At 31.2% G+C, this 17,082-nt stretch overlaps 1 protein-coding gene across 1 annotated transcript; it reads right to left on the reverse strand.

The window, feature by feature from the left end:
• Positions 1 to 4,851: 4,851 nt before the first annotated feature.
• On the reverse strand, positions 4,852 to 8,395 carry LOC134710125 (transmembrane protein 229B-like). Its single transcript, XM_063570331.1, has 2 exons — positions 8,364 to 8,395; positions 4,852 to 6,366 (listed from the first exon to the last, which is right to left on the reverse strand). Exon 2 carries the CDS (start codon positions 6,330 to 6,332, stop codon positions 5,853 to 5,855), a length of 480 nt encoding a protein of 159 aa, XP_063426401.1. The 5' UTR covers positions 6,333 to 6,366; positions 8,364 to 8,395; the 3' UTR covers positions 4,852 to 5,852.
• Positions 8,396 to 17,082: the final 8,687 nt, after the last annotated feature.

The raw sequence follows: 17,082 nt of genomic DNA on the forward strand, positions 1-17,082 counted from the left end.
GTTCTCAGTGTTTCATTTCAACCATAGAAAAATAAAGATATGGGGGTATCATATTCATCCATCAAAGATTCAAAATCAGAACATGCAAAGCAAAAAAAAACTTATGTTGGCAATGGTGAAGTATGACAAGTATTTTCATCTGGTAACCTGATCATTTGAGTCTGTTATTTAACCAGACCAATACAATGTCTGGACCTGCTTTACAGCATGCATGCATATACACTCATCATAGGTACCAGGAATGAAATTTAATATTTACGCCAGACGGGCGTTTGTCTACAAAAGACTCATCAGTGACGCTTGAATCAAAAATGTTATAAAGGCCAAATAAAGTACGAAGTTGAAGAGCATTGAGGACCAAAAATTCCTAAAAGTTTTGCCAAATACAGCTAAGGTCATCCATTCCTGAGGTAGAAAATATGTATTCTTTTAAAAACAAAATTGATCATTCACAAAAATCCTTGAAGCCAAGAAAACTGATGAAAAAAAGTAAAATATCAAAAATACCAAACTCCAAGGTATATTCAAAACAGAAATTCCTTTATCGAATGTCAAAATTAATACTCAAACACATCAAATGAATGGAAAACAGTTGTCATATTCCTGACTTGATATAGGCATTGCCTTTTGAAGAAAATGTTTGATTGAACTTGGTTTTATAGCTAGCTAATCCTCTTACTTATATGACAGTTATTTTTTTAAAGATATTACCCTAACACATAAAACTTAAAAGGGGTTTGGTCGAGTGGTCTAAGTAGTGTAACAACTGTATCACAAGCCAGTCAACACTTGAGTTTATGAGTTCAAATTCCACATGCAAAATTGTTTTATTTTTTTACTGCTTGCTCAACAGGGAAAGGAAGTGACAATGCCCCCAAATGTATGAATGCTTGTCAGTAAAACCAGCTGACTATGCGGTATGGGCTTTCCTCATTGTTGAAGGTTGTACAGTGACCTTTAGTTGTTAATGTCTGTGTCATTTTGGTCTCTTCCGGACAGTTGTCTCATTGGCAATCATACCACATCTTCTTTTCTATATATTTATTTGCGGAAATGCAACAGTCTCAGAAGTGGTCTATTCAGATATCCTTTTGATATTGGATAACAATTTGATGAAGACATAAATATTTTTCAAAGGCAAACTTTTGGTGGTAGAGTTGGGGGCTCATATTCGCCATTTTATGATTTTGAGGTCTAAAAACTGCAAAGGATGGCTGAAATGAAAGAAATATGCCAATTAATTATAATTTCATAACAAATATGATTATTTTTTAAATTAAAAAAATTACGGCACTTACTGCAAAAGGGCTGAAAACGGCCAACGATTTTTGGTCATTTTACTGATGGAAAAACAGAATTTTCAAAGTATTTTTTTTTAGTAATTTTTTGTCTGATTGGCCTAAATTTCTGTTTTTTACACCTTTGAAATGTCTGCTGTTTATCTTTAATGAAATTTATTTGATAAATATTATATAAAGCTGCATTTATTTGGTTTTAAATAGATGTGTAAAAACGGCGAATATGTGTCCCCCATTGACAAAACATCAGGAAATTTTTAATCTAACTTTACAGATGATTATTTTCAAACAAACATGTTTTCAAGCTTAGGAATGTTTTGCATTTGAAGCTTTCTTCATATAGAAATATCAGTGTACTTCAAAAACATATAGACGGTAATACAACCTGAACATAAACTGTAGAAAACATGGAAAATGAGCACCCCACTCTACCACTTAAAGACATCAAAAGGTGTCTTTATAATAGAGCCTAGCTATTAGGGGGAGGCAGCATTATGGAGGAAAACAGGAAGAACCATTATTGGATAGAGGGAGAGGCAAAATAGCAATATCAATATTTTTTTAAATGTTTTATTGTTGAATTTAAGAAGACAAAAAAAATGCATAAGTAAATAATCAATACCTCTAAAATATAATGGAATAATAACGCTGTCTTTCATTTGTATAATGTCTAAGTATGTATATGTAAACATTCGTTTTGTATATATATTTGTTATCTTTTTAAATAACTTGTATCACAGTATATTTAATTATTTAAGCACCCAAACAAAAATCATAAAAATATATAAAAAAAAAAAAATAGAACTATTAGTAAACTATTGGTCACTCTTTAAGTACCCACACAAAAATCATAAAAATGCCAAAACTAGAGATCCAAGTTATTAAAGCATTTTTTAACCATTCAAGGACCCACACAAAAATCATGAAATAATGAACAGATATATCATGTCTAGGAGGGGAATATTTGTGAAAAATACCAGTCAAGAGAATGTTAAATTTCGTGAGTTGTAACGTGAGGGAAATTCATTCTCAAGACTGGTAATTTTGCAAATACCCCTCAAATACATGCTATATCTGTTTAATTAAACCAAATGTTAAGGTTCAAAAAGGCATTGATTATTATGACTTTACAAGCGTCCAGTCGGATAGAGTATTTTTTTACAAATACCACCACAGAGAGGGTAAAAAAGGCATATATGTTGGCGGCGTTAAAAAATGAACGATATTTATTTGATAACAGTAAAATCTTGAAAAATATACTGGCTATCAACTGAGTCTTTCATAAGGTGTAATTATAAATAAAAAAAAATATTTGTGAGGCCCTCATTATTATTGTAAATTATTTAAAGGGGCACTAGCTGTCAATTTCATGTTCACCGATTTGACTCAAATTCTCGTATTCTATTTGTAAAACATTTATTAACAATGTAAAACATTTATCCAAACCATAATAAGTCTTAATTTTTTTTTGTGGATCGAGCAGTCAATCAAATGATTTACCTTTGTTACACTTTCAATGTTGACATTCTTTACCTTTACAACACACGGTCAATGTATGCGTTATTCTTTCAATAGCTAAATTGAAGTTCACATGAATACAGATTTAATTAGGTTTAATTACTCACTTGCAAGTGAATAATTCATTTTTAATGTTTCTTAACTTAATTTGACAAAATTGAACCATTCTAGCTGCTAAAATGGAATAATTATTTCACTATTACACGTTCATTAATGATTGAACCAAAAAAGTCATACTAGATTTTTGAAATATCTCGTAGCTAGTAAGTGCTCCCTTAAAAAATTAAACATTTACATTTTTCTTATGAACAAAAACAGGTCATGAATATATCAAATAAATTTGTCAAAAATAAAGAAAAAAATGTAAAAAATGCATAATCTAATCTTTGCAAAATGGAAATCATCATGATCATATAACCTCCTTTCTTGAAGAATCATTAACTTCACAGATGATACATGTATGAAGAGTTCAATCAAGCCAAGAAATCATAAGGTGAAGTGAAATTAATTTCTCTTCTAGAACAAATTAAACATCATTTTGTTTGGAAAATTGTTCCACATGCTAAAAAAATAACCTATTTTCTGGTCATGGCAGTATCTTGAGGTTTTCTACATATAAAGTGATTTCAAATAATTTTGTTCAGATTTGGCACACAAAGTTATCTGTTAAAATAAAAACAAAAACCAAAAATACAGTAATACCACAGCAAATTGATCACAAATTGTGCATAAGCTTCAAATCAAACTAATGTAACAATGCTTTTTAACTTCTATTTATTTTGTGACATCATTTTTTTGTAATTTTTATACAACTATTTCAGTATATATGTCAACAAATATATACATGTAACAATAACAAGTACAAAGTTGACACTGCCAACTATTTCTCCCAAAACTGCATAAGTAAAAATACAAGTACATGTAACATTAGTTTTAAAATACTGAGACAGTTTATAATGGAATGTACATTATTTGGTATACATTGTACAACTTTTAATTAAATCTTTTTCATCAACATATGAAATTCACAAACATTGGTATCACATGATTATGAATCCAAATTAATTAGTTTATGGCAATGCATTGTTTGTAGGTAAACCAAAAAATCTTTTTTTCAATTGTTGACATATTTAAAAAAAAAGATTCATTGTCTTCAACAGTGCGTTTTATTACCATACAAGTTTATAGGATGCAATTTTTTTAATCAAATGGATCAGTTGATTATGTCAAATAGGAGATAAAATATATGTTCCTATATTGTTATTTCTACCTGCCAAAATATTAGTAATGCCCTATTCTCAGACAAACATTTCAATTTATTGTAAATGTGATTTGATAAAAAGAAAATAAAGGATATGTGTGGGAAACATACATAATGGTCTCATGGAAAACAAGTACCTTTATAACATTAATTTCAAATGTAGAGAAATATTTTGGAACAATATTTGAACATTTTTTTGCATGACAAAATCAATCAAAGGTATAAAATATTTGTTCTAACAGTAACAAATTATAAAGCATAATTAATTATTAAAAAATATTCAGAGAAACTTCTTTTTAGAAGATCAAATATACATGTTCATGTATATTGACATTTTCTTTAAAGCAACCAAATAAATCACCGGATGGTTGGTTTATGATAATACAGATTTTAGGACATATTTTAAATTCCAGATATTCATGGTTATATTTCACAGAAAACAATAGACATTCATGGTTATATTTTTAATCAACTTTTAACTTAAAACGGCAAAAAAATAAATAGCCAAATAACATGAATAAAGATCAACCTATTTTGAGGAAAGGTTAATTTTTGCCCCTCTCTCTATCTGCTTCAATAGTACCCAATTTCTTGTGGAAATTATTATAGATAATTTTTATACATCTAACTGAAATAGAACATGTTTAATGGATTAATGTATAATATTTTGTTTGGACTGCACCTCAAATTGTTCAAAACAGTCTTAAAATTATCTCAAACACTTACATGTATTCTTCTTAAGCTCTTAACCCCCCCCCCCCCCCCCCCCCCCTTTTTAGATATCTAGTTGTCATACAAATTACCCTTTTAATAATGCAAATTTTAATTTTCATGAAGTCATTGGTCCACCAAATTGGTTTTGGCACATTTATCACTTGAAGTGGATGAGTGCAAAAAATAAACCACTCTTCGAGTCTTGAAGACTTGAAATATAAATATAAAAGTATCACAAATCAAGGACTTACACCACTTACACCTACATTTTAATATAAAACATTTATTAAAACTAGAAAGCTAAATTGTTTGAGATCCTGCCAACTATATAATATATGGAATTGAAACAATTAAATATACATGTAATAAAAAAAATTATAATGCACTGTAGATTCACCAAATTATCATGAATGGCAATGTTTTGTGCCCTGAGAAAAAAGGTTATGATGAATGGAATAATGTTCATATTAAACTTTAAATAATTTTTTTTTTTTTTTTTGTGTGTGCAATATACATGTAGGTATTTGCAAGTGGATAGATTAGCATTAAGCTTTCTAAAGTCTTATAAAATTGCCTATAAGTATTCCAAAACACACGATACAGGTGTAGATATTTTGAATACAGCCTTACAGGATGCAAGTTTCTATTGAGATTTATTTAAACTTGAACCCCAATGCATTCCACTAACCATGACTTAGTTCCTAAAAATTGGGTCTTAAAATTACAATTATTAACTCAATCATGTCAAATTCATTACCTAAATTGATGACTTGGTCACACTTCTTAATCAATGAAAATTAGTTTCCTACACTTATATTGTGTGAAGTAAAATTACAGTATAAAAATAATTGTAAAAAATGTATATAAATATAATCTTCCACCATTAAAAAAATACTTCCAAGAGTTGAGCTTTGTTCATATGAATTGAGCATTGCTTAATAAAATCATGTCTTTTAACCATTGTCAAATCAACATGCATGTAAAGCATGCAAATACATTGTACCTAGGCAATTTTATAACTAAAAATACTAAAATATTGATAAACCTAAAGTGTACTTTTATTAACTTTGTTTAGTTTTGTCAGCTTTTACAGGAGCACCCCAATACACCATTCTTGTATACTTAATTATCAGAATCTCACAAAATACACTCCCAAAAAACCATAACGGGGCATACTCGAGTGTCACTAATCCCATAAAATCTCCTTCAAAAGGAGTGTAGTCCCACGGACAGGCATCAAACTTCTTCAGAATAAACCCTGTACTGAATTCCCAGCAGTATGTCCAGATTGTATAAATCACAGCTCTGCCTAATAACGGAACCTTCCTCTCCACAAGTCTTAAGTACATCTGTTCTATCATAAGTGTAGAAAATCCATATATAGGTAAAGCCCATACACTAGTGCTACCAGGGAATTTCCAGTTCTGATTTATAACAAATTCCCATGTAGCTGTGAACATGATTTCTGTAACATAACCATGAATGGCATACACGTAAAACCTCCATAACATGGATAATGGAATGAAGTCGGACTCTGCCATGGATACTTGATATAGAACTCTTTTCTATTTAAACCTAAAAAAAACAGGAAGAAAATGTAATGTAATGAATGGCTATCATTAATTTTGAATTTATTGAACCATAAAAATAATTTTTGACTCTTCATATTGATCATCTGCGAAGAGGATTATGTAAAATGTGAAGAGTCAAAAATTTATTTTATGGTTCAATAAATTCAAATAAATCATTGCCATTCATTCATATCATTATAAATAAATTTCTATCAAAAATAAGGCCCAAAGAACTTTTAATATATATCATTTATATTCACAATAAAAACATTCACAAATGTTGGCATATGAATACACATCAGAGTGGGCATGTCGCCATAAAAATGGACAACATTGAAATTTAAAGTAATACTTTTAACCAATCAGAAGACAGTAAATACACCCAATTTATTTATTGAATGTTTTTAAACAATTAAATATGGTATGAGGGTAGTAATTCGGATACCTTCATGACGAATAACAGTAAAAATCTTGTCATTTAACATTATCGGTAATTTTTTATGCATGATGATAAAATGTACACTTTCATTTAGACGGAAAAAAAATCAACTGATTTTGAAGCTTCACAATAGGCCATTGAAAAATGAATGTTTGTTTCCCATGTTTTCCCTAACATGGGAAAAAAATCAAGGTGGGCAGGCTTTTTATTTTATTTTATTGTGAAAGATTGGTTCGTTCTACAGAAATGACAGAGAATGTTGTTGTTAACATGTAATAAATGTAATATTGTGGTACTCTATTTTAAACTGAAGGAATGAGAATTGAGCAATGTTGAAACACTATATATAAAGAGATTATCAGAGACCATTGATAATTGCAATTGTCAATAGAAACCAAAGCAACTCTTCTTTTCATCTGCAAAAAAAAAAATAGGAAAAAAAATTGACACAGGATTAGACAGACCCGACAGCGTTAGGGAAACCAACAATCATTCTGCATGGCCTTATAATTTTATTAAAAATATGACACTAATGATAATTATTTGAGACATCTGAAGAATCATGGTAAGAATATTTTTACTAATCACCATGAATCACAGTTAAATTTTAACCAATTTGACTTTAATGGTGGTCGAAATGACCATTTGATCCCTGACAATAAAGAGCATTACTGGTAGTGTAATTTAATTAATTACATTCCAATGTAACTGATCCCAAGTCTGATTTCTACCTTCTGATATACCTGTGTAAAATCAAATGGAATATAACAAATTCTATCTTAGGGATCCTGTTTCATTGGTTTTGAATACCTGATTATTAGATCAATGAGATCATAATGGTTTTCTGCGGGATCTGTAATTTCAGTAATGTATACGACTATCACATTTGTGTGTATAGTTCAGATGTCACAACACTTTTGTTATAAAGTTACAAAAAGATGTTATAGTTCATAAAAAGAACTGGAATATGATTTATCTACAGGTAGCAATTTAGAAATGTGTAAAGACCTGATTAAACTTTTACAAGCCTACATTGTACATAAATGTAGGTTGGTTTTTTTTTTTTAATATCATAAACCAAGTTGTGCATGGCCACTAAAAAATCAATACAAATGCAATTCTCATTATTTTAAATGAAATCAAATATTATAACTTTTAACGCTGTAAATGTATATTACATTTGTGCTATATTTATTGGATCAAACACAGGGGGCTCTCGTCTCAGAAAAAAATGTATTGTCATGACCATATCTACACTACAAACTTCACCCGGAGCATAAGGGAATCCATAGGCGATGGGGTGGGGAGGGGGCATGACTACCCAAGAGGGGACTCACTTTTCACATGTACTGTGATTCCCAAATAATCAACTTTTTTATTTAATTTTCCCACATAACAGCAAAAGGGGGGCGTAAGACTGTTTTTTTTTAGCAGGTCGGGGTTTGAACTCATGACTCTGGCGCTTTAGATCTTGAAACATTTGTTCTTTTAAGTAACTTGTTAATTTAAAACATTTTAGCTAAGATGCAATGTTTTAACATGACACATTTACATTTATTTACTTTTTGCATGTGGTTGACAACCGGAAATTGAATGCAAAAACTAAAATGTCAAACCTTCTCGGATATCACTAGTGTGAATTCCGGGTATTGAAACGCGACTGAAGCTAGTAATCACTGGAACCGTCGACAATATATATTAATATAATTTACACCACAGAGACTTATTATGCATTGTTAAATATTTCTATGTGACTGTTTAATAACTAAACTTAAAAATTATTTCGAGACTAACAGTAGATTTTTGAAATAGAATCTGTTATGTTATAAAACCGAATATGCGGTAGCATACGTCAGAGACATATAATACAATTGTATTATATGTCTCTGCATACGTATATAAAAGTCCAAGACAACACTATCAAGGGAGAACTCGGGCTATCAGTCCTTTTGATTCTGTTAGGGGATGCTGGCTGTAAATTACTAATCTTGGACTATTCGCTTCAAATAGAAGCTAGCTCAGAGCATAACTGAATATTGAATTGTATGTCTCTGGGACAACTCGACTTCTGCTTTTTTATTTTAAATAAATCCGCTGCTAATTTTTCAAATTAATCCGCTGCCTGAAAATCCTTTTACTGCACCTATGCATTCGGTACCATTTTATTAAGTTCAAATATATGTTTTCTCTTTAAAATTAGCTCCTTAACTTCTACAACCTGGGACTCAAACAGGGACAGAAAAAAAATAGACGTTAACTTTTTTTTCAAATTCAATTTTAGACACTCGAAATTTCTTCTTTTGTTAATATCAAAATTTAGTCTTTTTAAACTCAAATTTTCGATTTTTGTTAAACTTAAAATCTCGACATTTTTAAACACGAAATTTCGACATTCGTTAAACAACGTGTCAACTTTTGAATTCTGAATTTGTCCATATATTTATCAGTTGAAAAGTAATACTTTTATGCTTTTTCATAAACAATTATCATTTATATGACCGCGTTTAAATAATTTAATTTTAAATGCAATACGTCTTCTGCTGTTTGCTATTCTATTCTATTCTATTCTACCATATAGTGACCGCCTTCAACAAATTGAAGATTATGTCACAGGAGGAAACTTACAACAAGACATAGATTGGGAAAATGTACAATTTTTAAAAAATAGGAAAAATTAAAAATATAAAATGTTTTGTATAATAAAGTAAGATGTTGTAATTGAGTTAATATTGATGCTTTGAAATTGAAGATTTGAAAGAGTCGACTGAAGTGCAATTTACAATGTTGTCCGGTAGTTTGTTCCAGTCGGTGATAGTTCTTGGAAAATATGACTCTTTTCTGTACTGTGTTTTGCAGGATGGAATTTGGAAGCTTTTCGAACTTGTATGTCTTGTTTGTCTTTTTTGTGGAATTAAAGTTTGTTGGACCAATTTAACTGAATAACCCACAACATGGGTTACTCAGTGTGCACCACATATTTGAGGTTATTTCATCATACTAGACAGAAATAGTAATATCTTAATAAAACTAGTATCTCAATTGTTTGTAAAACAATTGAAAGGTCTTTCCTGTAAAAGTGATGTTTTCGTATTGTACTTTGTACGACCTTTCGTTTGATATACGACAAGCATACCTTCTGAAACTTTTCACTTTTTTACACTTAATGACCTCATCCGCCTACATTTTTGGGATCGGAATTATGATATATGAAACAGAGTAGATGAGCTTTCATTTGATATGCGACAACACCATGTTCTAGAAAGATTGATTTTTGCACTTAATAACCCTATCCAACTAATTTTTGAAGGTCGGGAATTTGATATTTCAAATGTACACATCATGACCTTTCATTTGATATACAACAACCCTACCTTAAAAGAACATTTATTTTTTGCACTCAATGACCCCATCCAACCCATTTTTGGGTGATGTCAATTAGAAATTTGAAATGTACGCTTTATGTTCTTTCATTTGATATGCGACAACCTTACCATCTGAGAAATTTGAATGTTTGCACTAAATGACCCCACCCGTCCCCCTGGGATGAAAATGAGGTTTAAAATTTTCACTTTTAAGTAGAGTTTATTAAAACCTTCAATTTGATATATCAGATGACCCCATTTGACAAAGTGCAAATAATGATGCAATATCAACTAAATAAATAGAAGTTATGAAACTTACAAAGTCAATGCAAAACTTGAAAATTTCAAATTGATTTTTTGGTGTATTTTTCCATGGAATGTTTTTGGTATTTGGTCAAACATATAACTATGTCAACCTCTTCAATTTCTAAAACATTTTAAGTGGTAAGCTCTTGATGATTCAGAAATACATGCCTCCGTTCGCAAAACTTCAAACTGCATTATCTCTAAAATGACAATAGATATCTCAAATCTGTTAAATGATAAATGATCTACAGTTAAAGGACATCATTATAGAAAAAGAATTGGGACAATTTCAAAGTTCACCAAGGTCACAATTAATCATCAAATATATGATGCAATACAAAACTTGATAACCGGACGTCGTAGAGACATGAGACTATCACCATTCAACTCAGGACCACTTGACCTTTCAAATATCACAAGGTCAAGGTCATAGTATAATGTGAAGGTCAAGGTAAAATTTCATCATGACCTGACATTGACCTCAAATTGAAGGTCTGGAACTACTGATCATCTTTGCAGTTTATAGAAGGTTGATATCTGTTACCTTTAAAAAGATATACACACAATACTATACTTTTAAGAATCATCCCGTCGTAACTTTTGAACAGACAGTCGGACTCTTTTGAGCTCAGTGTATAAAATGTAGAGCTCGTCAAGAGGAACATTTTATACGCTGTAAGTATACAGCAAACTCTTATCGTTTTCTTAATATGAAAGCTTGAAATTGCAGCGTAATTGTTTTTTGCACTCGGTTACCTTTGACCTTGGGTGCAAATCAAAGGTCACATGAACTTAAGATTATTGGTGTAGGTCCAAAGTCTTTACGACTTCCAGTTCTCGAGATACAATATTTCAAAAATTGTGTATATTTTTTCAAGGGAAATAACTCCTTATAAGGGTTAACAACAAAATGAATGTATATGTTAATTAACATTGCCATCTGGTCTTGTACATGTTGCCGTTTGCAAATGGATTCTATCTTAAATACTTCTTGAGAAAAATGTAAAAGAAAGAAATTGCTTCAAGGGGACATAACTCTCATAGGGAATGATGAAATCCTTAGCAGCCTCATATGGTAACACATCATGATGAGATCTAACTATTGTTCAAATAAGGTCATGCTATCTTCAAAAACAACGAGGGGGGGGCCATGTCGAAAAAACCAATAAAAGGGAGATAACTTCTAAAGGGGATGATGAAATCCTACACAGCCTCATCTTGTAATACTTCATGATGAGGTCTACGCATCATGATGAGATCTAACTTTTGTCCAAATAAGGTCATGATATCTTCAAAAACAACGAGGGGGGGCCATGTTGAAAAAAATCAATAAAAGGGAGATAACTTCTAAAGGGGATGATGAAATCCTACACAGCCTCATCTGGTAATACTTCATAATGAGGTCTACCGATGGTCCATATTTGGGTTTGATAACTCCAATAGAAACGAGGGGAGGCCATGTCAAACAAATGCTGGATGAAAAAAAAAAAAAAAAAAAAAAAACATGCGAAAAACAATAAGGTCTTTCCTCGCGGAGAGGAAAGACCTTAAAAACAAGTTGCTTTCTTTAAAAAAAGAAAAGCAATACATGAACCTAAGACCGATGACTGCCGGGTCATCAAAAGAGTGTTGCTGAATTTGTTTTTTCTTTTGCATTTAAATAATTGACTGTGAATAGAAGAAGCCAGTTAGATGTTTTATATGTGGTGAAACCTGTGGCATGCAATTTATTCGGACCTCTTGTGAAGAGACTTATTTTGGTCTCATAAAACATCTCAAATCTCAAGGATTTCCTGATTTTACTTAAATCAATTCAAACATTATACAGGGAAACTTAGTTTTGCCGAAGAATTCCTTAATTCAGAAGTTTATTAATACCTGTATACACTTTCAAAATAACCAATTTATATAAAAAGGTATGTAGATATAAAAAAGATACCAGAATTAAAATGATGTACGCAAGACACGAGTTAAGTCTATAAAAAAAGCATCAGTGACGCTCGAATGAAAAAAGTTAAAAGGCTAAATACATAAAAAAAAGTTTAGGAATCTATTCCTTCGGTAGACAATCCTTAGCTTTTCAAAAGGTCAAAGTTTATAATAGGACAGTGACTCAAAAAAGAAACAAAAGAGAAAAAACTCGAGGTCAGAATAACTTTAGTAATGATGATCATGCTTGAAAGTCACAATGTAAATCTTTTTCTGCCGTGTCCTGAATTTAGATAACAAAAACGAAAATAAGCTTTCACGAGTGAATCTATTAGTATTGCATGCAAGTAGTATTTTAGCGCACGAAATAGTAAATAGAAAGCATCTCACTGATACTCAGGAAAAGAAAACGAATTTGCGTCAACACATATCTTAATATAATAGTTAAATTCGAATTGACATTTTATCCGGAATTTTTTGCAAAACGATAGTGTGCTTTTAAAATGTGATCTATAATGTGAATGAATCAAGACGTGTAAGATAGTAGGTCAACACAATGAATACAATTTTCAAAACCGTACCATAGTAAAAAATATGTAGATGCTATAAGGTTAAACTATTTTTATACAAATAAACAAAAATTGAATTAAAGTTTTATAATGAACAAACGTTCCTGTTAGTTTTTCTTTTTCAAATTCTTTTGAATATATATATATATATATATAAACGAGTCTAAATTGAAAACTACGTTCAAACCTATGATTGCGTTGGATAAAAATCGCAATTTTTATACGTGTGCATGTCAAACAAATTTCGTTGTAGAAGGGTCTAAAAACAGCACAAACAACATTTTCCGAAAGACCAAAAAAGTGAAAAAGTATATTTAAACAAAACGCATTTGACTAACAGGTCGAACAACTGATGTTCTTTAACCCTGCTGACTGCCATTGACGATTGCCAAATAAAATTGATCACAAGATGTAACAAACTGGATCTGAATATAAATTTAATACGTCACAGAAAAAAAAAAAATTGTTAACTTGTGGCTACGATGTATTGCCACAAACATTCGGTGTCAATATTTCTTTAGTACACCAGATCTAGATTTCGACAATATATGTCTCTTCAGTGATGTTAGGGATCGAAACGGTATTTGGAGGGCCATATAATTTACTCTCAATTTAAGTATGACTCTTGAATTTTAAGAGACAATATATAGGATGAACGGATCATATAAACCGGAGGGAAAACATGATACATGCCCAAACAAAAAATATAAACGAGTCTAAATTGAAAACTACGTTCAAACCTATGATTGCGTTGGATAAAAATCGCAATTTTTATACGTGTGCATGTCAAACAAATTTCGTTGTAGAAGGGTCTAAAAACAGCACAAACAACATTTTCCGAAAGACCAAAAAAGTGAAAAAGTATATTTAAACAAAACGCATTTGACTAACAGGTCGAACAACTGATGTTCTTTAACCCTGCTGACTGCCATTGACGATTGCCAAATAAAATTGATCACAAGATGTAACAAACTGGATCTGAATATAAATTTAATACGTCACAGAAAAAAAATTGTTAACTTGTGGCTACGATGTATTGCCACAAACATTCGGTGTCAATATTTCTTTAGTACACCAGATCTAGATTTCGACAATATATGTCTCTTCAGTGATGTTAGGGATCGAAACGGTATTTGGAAGGCCATATAATTTACTCTCAATTTAAGTATGACTCTTGAATTTTAAGAGACAATATATAGGATGAACGGATCATATAAACCGGAGGGAAAACATGATACATGCCCAAACAAAAAATATAAACGAGTCTAAATTGAAAACTACGTTCAAACCTATGATTGCGTTGGATAAAAATCGCAATTTTTATACGTGTGCATGTCAAACAAATTTCGTTGTAGAAGGGTCTAAAAACAGCACAAACAACATTTTCCGAAAGACCAAAAAAGTGAAAAAGTATATTTAAACAAAACGCATTTGACTAACAGGTCGAACAACTGATGTTCTTTAACCCTGCTGACTGCCATTGACGATTGCCAAATAAAATTGATCACAAGATGTAACAAACTGGATCTGAATATAAATTTAATACGTCACAGAAAAAAAAAATTGTTAACTTGTGGCTACGATGTATTGCCACAAACATTCGGTGTCAATATTTCTTTAGTACACCAGATCTAGATTTCGACAATATATGTCTCTTCAGTGATGTTAGGGATCGAAACGGTATTTGGAAGGCCATATAATTTACTCTCAATTTAAGTATGACTCTTGAATTTTAAGAGACAATATATAGGATGAACGGATCATATAAACCGGAGGGAAAACATGATACATGCCCAAACAAAAAATATAAACGAGTCTAAATTGAAAACTACGTTCAAACCTATGATTGCGTTGGATAAAAATCGCAATTTTTATACGTGTGCATGTCAAACAAATTTCGTTGTAGAAGGGTCTAAAAACAGCACAAACAACATTTTCCGAAAGACCAAAAAAGTGAAAAAGTATATTTAAACAAAACGCATTTGACTAACAGGTCGAACAACTGATGTTCTTTAACCCTGCTGACTGCCATTGACGATTGCCAAATAAAATTGATCACAAGATGTAACAAACTGGATCTGAATATAAATTTAATACGTCACAGAAAAAAAAAATTGTTAACTTGTGGCTACGATGTATTGCCACAAACATTCGGTGTCAATATTTCTTTAGTACACCAGATCTAGATTTCGACAATATATGTCTCTTCAGTGATGTTAGGGATCGAAACGGTATTTGGAAGGCCATATAATTTACTCTCAATTTAAGTATGACTCTTGAATTTTAAGAGACAATATATAGGATGAACGGATCATATAAACCGGAGGGAAAACATGATACATGCCCAAACAAAAAATATAAACGAGTCTAAATTGAAAACTACGTTCAAACCTATGATTGCGTTGGATAAAAATCGCAATTTTTATACGTGTGCATGTCAAACAAATTTCGTTGTAGAAGGGTCTAAAAACAGCACAAACAACATTTTCCGAAAGACCAAAAAAGTGAAAAAGTATATTTAAACAAAACGCATTTGACTAACAGGTCGAACAACTGATGTTCTTTAACCCTGCTGACTGCCATTGACGATTGCCAAATAAAATTGATCACAAGATGTAACAAACTGGATCTGAATATAAATTTAATACGTCACAGAAAAAAAAAATTGTTAACTTGTGGCTACGATGTATTGCCACAAACATTCGGTGTCAATATTTCTTTAGTACACCAGATCTAGATTTCGACAATATATGTCTCTTCAGTGATGTTAGGGATCGAAACGGTATTTGGAAGGCCATATAATTTACTCTCAATTTAAGTATGACTCTTGAATTTTAAGAGACAATATATAGGATGAACGGATCATATAAACCGGAGGGAAAACATGATACATGCCCAAACAAAAAATATAAACGAGTCTAAATTGAAAACTACGTTCAAACCTATGATTGCGTTGGATAAAAATCGCAATTTTTATACGTGTGCATGTCAAACAAATTTCGTTGTAGAAGGGTCTAAAAACAGCACAAACAACATTTTCCGAAAGACCAAAAAAGTGAAAAAGTATATTTAAACAAAACGCATTTGACTAACAGGTCGAACAACTGATGTTCTTTAACCCTGCTGACTGCCATTGACGATTGCCAAATAAAATTGATCACAAGATGTAACAAACTGGATCTGAATATAAATTTAATACGTCACAGAAAGAAAAAAATTGTTAACTTGTGGCTACGATGTATTGCCACAAACATTCGGTGTCAATATTTCTTTAGTACACCAGATCTAGATTTCGACAATATATGTCTCTTCAGTGATGTTAGGGATCGAAACGGTATTTGGAAGGCCATATAATTTACTCTCAATTTAAGTATGACTCTTGAATTTTAAGAGACAATATATAGGATGAACGGATCATATAAACCGGAGGGAAAACATGATACATTCCCAAACAAAAAATATAAACGAGTCTAAATTGAAAACTACGTTCAAACCTATGATTGCGTTGGATAAAAATCGCAATTTTTATACGTGTGCATGTCAAACAAATTTCGTTGTAGAAGGGTCTAAAAACAGCACAAACAACATTTTCCGAAAGACCAAAAAAGTGAAAAAGTATATTTAAACAAAACGCATTTGACTAACAGGTCGAACAACTGATGTTCTTTAACCCTGCTGACTGCCATTGACGATTGCCAAATAAAATTGATCACAAGATGTAACAAACTGGATCTGAATATAAATTTAATACGTCACAGAAAAAAAAAAATGTTAACTTGTGGCTACGATGTATTGCCACAAACATTCGGTGTCAATATTTCTTTAGTACACCAGATCTAGATTTCGACAATATATGTCTCTTCAGTGATGTTAGGGATCGAAACGGTATTTGGAAGGCCATATAATTTACTCTCAATTTAAGTATGACTCTTGAATTTTAAGAGACAATATATAGGATGAACGGATCATATAAACCGGAGGGAAAACATGATACATGCCCAAACAAAAAATATAAACGAGTCTAAATTGAAAACTACGTTCAAACCTATGATTGCGTTGGATAAAAATCGCAATTTTTATACGTGTGCATGTCAAACAAATTTCGTTGTAGAAGG

Source organism: Mytilus trossulus, chromosome 3 (genome assembly GCF_036588685.1).
Source record: "Mytilus trossulus isolate FHL-02 chromosome 3, PNRI_Mtr1.1.1.hap1, whole genome shotgun sequence".
Lineage (NCBI taxonomy): Eukaryota > Metazoa > Mollusca > Bivalvia > Mytilida > Mytilidae > Mytilus > Mytilus trossulus.

What these genes read in the sequence shown, in the direction of transcription:
- LOC134710125 (XM_063570331.1), bottom strand. Translation starts at nt 6,332, where the DNA reads ATGGCAGAGTCCGACTTCATTCCATTATCCATGTTATGGAGGTTTTAC.